This window comes from Neomonachus schauinslandi, chromosome 6, assembly GCF_002201575.2.
Source record: "Neomonachus schauinslandi chromosome 6, ASM220157v2, whole genome shotgun sequence".
NCBI classification, from domain to species: domain Eukaryota; kingdom Metazoa; phylum Chordata; class Mammalia; order Carnivora; family Phocidae; genus Neomonachus; species Neomonachus schauinslandi.
This window is the reverse complement of record NC_058408.1, coordinates 25,056,864-25,063,618: the sequence shown is the minus strand read 5'-3', so window position 1 is coordinate 25,063,618 and position 6,755 is coordinate 25,056,864. Positions and strand designations below refer to the sequence as shown.

The 6,755-nt window shown below is 59.7% G+C and overlaps 1 protein-coding gene across 1 annotated transcript in view; it reads right to left on the bottom strand.

The window, feature by feature from the left end:
• Positions 1-1,513: 1,513 nt before the first annotated feature.
• The window catches only part of NUAK2 (NUAK family kinase 2), a 17,847-nt gene continuing 12,605 nt past the window's right edge, over positions 1,514-6,755 (bottom strand). The window contains exons 3-7 of the mRNA XM_021686613.1: positions 6,404-6,555; positions 5,980-6,045; positions 3,968-4,087; positions 3,261-3,393; positions 1,514-2,613 (exon numbers count right to left, since the gene is read on the bottom strand). Coding sequence (XP_021542288.1) covers positions 1,514-2,613; positions 3,261-3,393; positions 3,968-4,087; positions 5,980-6,045; positions 6,404-6,555 — 1,571 coding nt within the window. The remainder of the gene's footprint in view (positions 2,614-3,260; positions 3,394-3,967; positions 4,088-5,979; positions 6,046-6,403; positions 6,556-6,755) is intronic.

The following is a 6,755-nucleotide window of genomic DNA, read 5'->3' as shown; positions in this document are numbered from 1 at the left end:
GGGGGGGGGGGGGCGGCGCCGGGCCAGGGGGGGGGAGGGGGGTGGGGGGGGGGGGGGGGGATCAGGTACTTCCGATGGGGGGTGTCTTCAAGCTGCTGGGGACGGAGAATGCTGGGGGAGGGGTGGGAGATGCGGGAGGGTGGGGGCAGGGCTGTATAATCCACCAAACCCAACTCCTCCTTTAGTGCCAAACTGGGCACGTCCGTCCAGGGCTCCCCACCTGCTTAACGGGCCAGAGCCGGGAGGGCTGACTCACGGGAGCCTTTGGGAGCTAAGAGCTGGGCTTTTTGGTGGTTGCGGTTTGTTTTTTTTATGAAGCAGGTGCTCCAGATCCCACCTGTGACAGCCCAGGGGGAGTGTGGGTTAAGAGGAGGCTCAAACCCCTGCACCCCACCTGCCCCAACAGAACAACAGAGGCTATTTTCCGATCACGGTTCTGGTTTTTAATGGAGTGGTCCTTTCCGGTCACAGAGGAAGGAAGAAGGACCATCATCAGGTAGACAGAGTCAGGGCATGGAGCCAGGGAGCCAGAGGCCCTCCTGACAGTGCAGCGGGACATGGGGATTGATTACCCGCCCACCTCCATGATCAGTAGGGAATCACTGCAGAAAGATCTCCCTGTTCACAAAACTTAGACGTCACAGTGGATTTTCCCAGAACACAGTATTCACATTATTGAAAACAGCTTTTTTAAAAGACAGAGCTGAACACATAAAAATAAATAAGGGCATTCCAGGGTCCCGAAAGCCCAGAGTAATAAACACATCCATTCTCAGTAGCAGGAGCAGCTTGGAGGTCAGAGAAGTTTAGAGTCTTCGAGGTCCAAGGTGGGGTCCAGGGGAATCTGGGCCCCATGAGATGAAATCTAATAGCAGCAGCCTGAGCCCTTTCAAGTCTTCTAGATTCTTAGCAGTGACTCCGACTCCCGGAGGCTTGGGCCGTGTTTGGAGGGTGGGAAAGGGGAGAGAACCTTTGAGGAGACAGAGGTTGTGTTCTCTTCCTGCGGAGATAAATCAGGGCGGGTACCCTCTAGGAGACCATTCCCAGGACACCCTGGGCACATGAGGGGGTGCCACATTCCAGTTTTAGTGGCAGGTGGGGATGGGACCTGTATGGGGAGAGTTTCCATCCCCACCTTGGCAGGAAGTCACCATGCACAAAACTTACTCAGTGCAAGAAAGGAGACAGGCTCTGAGTGCTCTTTCCAGACGCCTGTGACCCTACGGTGTGAACAGGAAGGGGGCCACCTGGACTGGCCCCAGGCCTTCCCCTCCTCGCTCTCTGCTAGCTTTTCCCCTCTACTGTCTTCTCTGTTCCCCAGGGCTGAAGACCTGAACCCTCCCTCGACGTGCTTTACTTGCCCACTTCCCATCCAGCCCTCCCTAGGGCTCAACTCCTGGCCAGGGGGCTAGTCTTGGGAGTGGGGGACGTGGCCGTCTCCCCTCGGGGTGCAGCCAGCTGCATTTTAGAACCTGCCCAGGGCAGGGCAGTGCCCACCCTCCCCTCCCCACCCTCAGCTGAGCTTGGAGCAGACCCCCAGTGCCTGTCGGTAGGCCTCTGTCACCTCCTGGCAGTCCGTCAGGGAAAAGCAGCTATCCCCCAAGGGGTCCTGCCACCAGCGCCTCAGGCCCCTGCTTCCAGGGCCCTCTGCGGGGGGCTCCTCAAGCCCCATGAGGTTGTCCACAGACACACAGCCCCGCAGCAGGGGCTCGGGGAGCCGTTCAGGCAAGTCCAGCTGGTCGAATGACTCAGAGGACAGGATGCTGTCCTCACTCATAGCCCCTGAGGGGCGGCTGGCCCGGGCCAGAGGGTGAGGGGAGGCCAGTTCGTCCAAGGAGCCGAAGGCGGTGGGGGTTGGGAGCTCCAGGGCCGTGCAGGAGAACTTGCCATTGTGTTTGAGGATGCCTTTGCGATGGAGCGGCAGCCCTGAGGTTTGGGGGGGCCTCTGCTCCTCAGAGCCCCCACCCACAAACACGTCCCCTGCATCCAGGAGCTCCCCAGACTCACTGGGTTCAGGCGAGGAGTAGTAGCCAGATTCCCGCTGCCGCGACTTCTTGAGGATGCCCTTCTTGGGGAGCAGGGGGCCAGCCTGTCCTGGGTCTGCGGGGCCTGGGCTGGGCTCAGGGTCTTCCCTCGCCGCTTCCAACGACGGCAGTGCCTTCTTCTTGAGAATGCCCTTGGGCAGCCTGAGGTTGCCCCTGGCAGGGCGAACGGAGGGGTCGTCTGCCGGGTCCCCCTGGAGAGACTGGGCCATGTCGTTCTCCTTGCGGGACTTCTTCAGTGAATGCTGGCGCTCCAGGCCTGGGGCGATGCTGCCGCTGCCGCTGCCGCTGCCGCTGCCGCTGCCGCTGCCGCTGCCGGACGCGTGCTGCTTGAAGAAGCTGCAGACCTTGGCCCCGTTCTCCAGGAGAGGGCGGGAGGACCGCCGGAGCCAGTCAGCCATGGAGGCCCGGCCAGAGTCGCTGCCAGGGCGCCCTCCGTCACGCAGAGCTTCCTGCTCCCCCACACGGGTGGCGTAGCCCCAGTTGACCCACCAGTGACTGGCCACATCCTCCAGGGTGGCTCGGCGGGTGGGGTTCACCATCAATAGCCACCGGATCAGGCCACAGGCATCTGGAAGACAGAAGACGGGGGCTTCAGACTGGCAGCCACGGGAATGGGCACCCTGCAGCCCCTCTCACCGGTTCACCCCGATCTGTGCTAAGGCTGCGCACCCCTGTGTCAGATGCGTCTAGTCCCACCTGGGCACGCAGATGCCACAGCCCGGCCAGCTCCCCATAGCCTCCAGCTTTCTGGGATTGACTGCCCATTTCTTCTTCCTTGCCTCGGCCCCTCAGGACCAGGGCCCCTTCTTTAGCCTTGCTCTACTTCGGTGTTTCTTCCCGGAAATGCAACCCTGAGGGGAAGGGCTGTGCTCAAGAGTAAACCAAGGTTCTCACACCCTTCTTCCTGCCCTCTCCACCGGATGTGAAAGGACAAAGAGACTTCTAAGGACGAGCCCTAGAGCAGTCGGGAATGAGGTGACTGCAGCAAAGAGGATCCAAGTTAAACCATCAGAAGCACTTCCCAAGTATGAAGCAGCATGCCCATACCGGAGAGAAGGGATGCACTTTCCCTCTGGGAGTCACAGACCCTGGAGGCAGAGAGAGGACAGCAGGTGCGGGGTGGGCCTCTTCACTTCCCTGCTCCTGGCTGGTGCCCACCTCAGAAACAAGGGGAGGACACACAGGGCCTGGAGGACACCTGCACCTCGCACTCACCGGAGGGTTTAGGCGGCTCCCGGTAGGACCCGTTGCTGATCTGTCTCACCAGCGTCTTATGGTCCTGCCCGTCAAAGGGCATGGTGCCATGCACCAGGATGTATAGAAGGACACCCAAGGACCAGCTGTCCACCTAGGGAGCGAGAGAGAAAGAGAGAGAGGGTCAGCGAGGATGCCTGAATGCTACAGGCTGGAGGTCATCCAGCAACACCAGAGAAGAAAGGGGTACATGCTGGAGAACTCAGGGGGCCGGGGCATCTGAAGACCACCTCCCTCTGGGACCCAGGAGCAAAGAGGGTGACGCTGTAGAGGGACTAAGGTTCAGGAGGACAGGTGTTGTCCATCCCCTGCAGGTAGGAGGGGCGGCCACCAGCGAGAGCAGTGGTGAGGTCATCCCTTCTGGGCAGGATGGGGTGGTGGTGAGAGAGCCCAGCTCTCAGGGAGCCTAGCCGGGGGCCAGGAAAGAGAACAGCAAGTAGGAAGGTGAGGGGGCACAAAACCAGACTGGGGGGTCAGCAGACTTAAGTTCTCGGCCCAGTTTTGCTGCTCCTGCTAGTACCTGACAAGTCCCGACTTTTGTGAAGGGTGGGGGTGGAGTTTTGTGCTCTGAAGAGGGGAAGAACTGGAAAGCCAGCCCACCTCTCTCAGACAATCTAGAGGCACCGTCAGTGGTGGAGGCAGGCTGTGGGTGGAGAGCAGACACTCACCTCCGGGCCCGTGTAGGGCTTCCCATTGACGATCTCGGGGGAGGCGTACAGGGGGCTCCCGCAGAACGTCTGCAGGAACTTGCCCTGGTGGTAGAGGTTGGAGAGCCCAAAGTCCGCGATCTGCAGGAGTGGTCAAACACAGGCGGGGGTCATGCCAAGGCCTGGATTGTTCTGCAGCTCTCGGCCCACCCTTCTCCAGATCCCAGGGAAATCCAGGCCTTCGCAGGAGGAAAGGGTGCCGGGACCCCTGCCCCCCACGGCACGGACAATACAGCTCAGGCCCTGCAAGAGAGCACCTTGTGGATGTTGTGTCAGTGAAGAATGCCTCGGTGTGTGGAGGCTCCGGGGTCCTCCCTGTTCTCCCGGCCCCTTTGCTGATGCTGGACCCCCACTCCAGGGATGCACTCTCCTGCCTATAAACATCCTCCTGACCCGGCAAGCCCACCTCCCCTGAGACCTCCTTTTCCCACAAAGCCCCACCGTTTCCAGTGGCTGGCGGTAGTCCCTGCTCATCAGTCTCCCTCCTCCTATTACCGTGTCAGCATGTTCCCCGTGCTCACCTCCTTCTGCCCCCACCTCTCCTGCAGCTCTTAGCACAGGTGTGACCCAAGGATGGGACCCAACCGACACTTAGTGACTGAAGGAAGGGTCTACCCGTTGTAGGGAGAGAATTGACTGCTCATGCCAACGCCATGGCTCTCCGAGGCCAGCCAGCCCCATTAGTGATTACCGTTACAAGGGTTGGCCGGCCCTTCCTAGCAAAGGGCTCCTCTCTGCCCATTGCTGGGCAGGAATGTAGTGGCAGGAACCTGGGGTCACGCCAGTACAGTAAGAAGCAAGGGTGAAGTCAGAACAAAGATCAGGGCTGTGGTTAGAGCCCAGAAGAGAGAATGTTCTTGCAGGATTCCCTGAGCCATCTGATACCGAGGGCTTGAGAGGCCCCAGGCCCATCTTCTCCTTCCCCAGAGAGACCCTTTCCCCCAGCTATCCTCAGATAGAAGCAGAGGCCAATGCCCTGCTGCTCCCCACCTCTTCACCCCCAGCAGAGCGTCATGGGTGCCCAGGGTGGGGAGGGGCTGTTTATGAAACTCTAGCTCCTTCATTTATGGTTTTATTGGCCTCTTATCAAGCAGTTACCATTTGAAGCCCATAAAGCGGCAGATGATTGGTTCAGACGGGAAAGTTCGTGCCTGTCTGGTTATGTGAGTTTCCTGGCTCTGCCTCCCCTCCCCCTGCTTAGCATCAAAGAAAGCCCCACCTGCTCCGGGAATTGGCTGGATAAGGGGAATAAACTCAGTGCCAGGGTACTTCAGGGCATGGGTTCAAGGGCCACTGAAGGGAAGGGACTGTGTGTTGGGTTCAGGAAGATTCTGAGGAGTGTTCTAGTGCAGGGTTGGAGCCCTCCCAGGCACCTGCAGGGGCCAGCCCTTGTCATTTCCCCCTTCCAGCCCTGATATCTGAGTTTATGCCATCAGCACCTCTCAGACCTCAGCTTAACAATTGAGGCGCGGGAATTCAGCAGCTGCAGGAGGCAGAAAGCTGGTGCCGGGGTGCTTGGTCTATGGAGGAAAGTGCCAAAAGGGCTACCGAATGGCAGCAGATTAATATGTGTGTGTATGCGTGCAGGCAGGTGGGGACAACTGAGGCCATGGCCCTCTCTCCCTGCCAGGCCCAAGATTGCATGCAAAAGCTGACCCTAGATCTAGGCTCCTATCAGCCGGTTACGTCAAGAGCACTGGCTGGGGAATCAGCAGACCTTGGTTCTAGCCCCGACGCAACCACTCCCTTGCCATGGGACCTTGGGTCAGTCACCCCTTATCTTGAAGCCTCAGGTCTTCATCCATAAAATGAGGTACTGGAAAGGATGATGGCTGAGTTCCCTACTGGTACCAACATCTAAATCTGAGCTTCTAGAATCCCTTAAGTGCTTAGAGGTAGACACTTGACGCGGAAACAGGGCAGAAAGGCTGGGATGGGGTAGGGAGCTGTGGGAAGCAAAGAAGTGGGCTCACCTTAATATTTCCATTGGCATCTAAGAGGATGTTCTCCAACTTGAGATCCCGGTGGACAACCCCATTCTGAAAGAGGGAGGGAGGAAAGAGGGTCAGGGGGAGGTCCCCAGGAAGGACAGGAGGACATGAAGGCCTAGTCTGGAAAGTGAGGTCAACACAAAGGGGGCCAAGGTGGGGGAGTATGCGTAGGCTGGGGACACCCATCTCATCGGAACGGAGTATGATGGATCACAGACCCTTCCACCCCTTGGGGCCACAGCGAGAGACGCCAACATCCCCAGGCCCCAGAGTCCAGACAGAAGTTTGCCTCTGCCTCAGTCTCCCTGTGGGATCCTGGGCAGGTTGTGGATCTGTCTGGGGCAAGCCAGTCCCAGAGCCCCAGGGACCGCCCCTCGGGATGGGGGGCGCGCAGCGGGGGGCTCACCCGGTGACAGTAGTGAACGGCCGAGACAATCTGTCGGAAGAAATGGCGGGCCTCGTGCTCGCTGAGCCGCTGCCGCTCGCTGACGTAGTCGTACAGGTCGCCCCGGCTGGCGTACTCCATGACGATCACAATCTTGCTGCCGTTCTCAAACACTGGGGCAGAGCAAGGTGGGGCTGTCAGGCCCTTCCAGAGTGCGCTGCCCCCCCCCCCCCGGGGGGTCACACGTTCCCCCCCCGCCCCCTCCGCCCCCAAACCAGACAGGACCTTCCTGCAGGGATATCTGCTCGCGGGATGGGACGGGGGCGAGTAAGGGCAGGAACAGGGCTGCTGAAGGAGCCACGAGGTGAGGCCA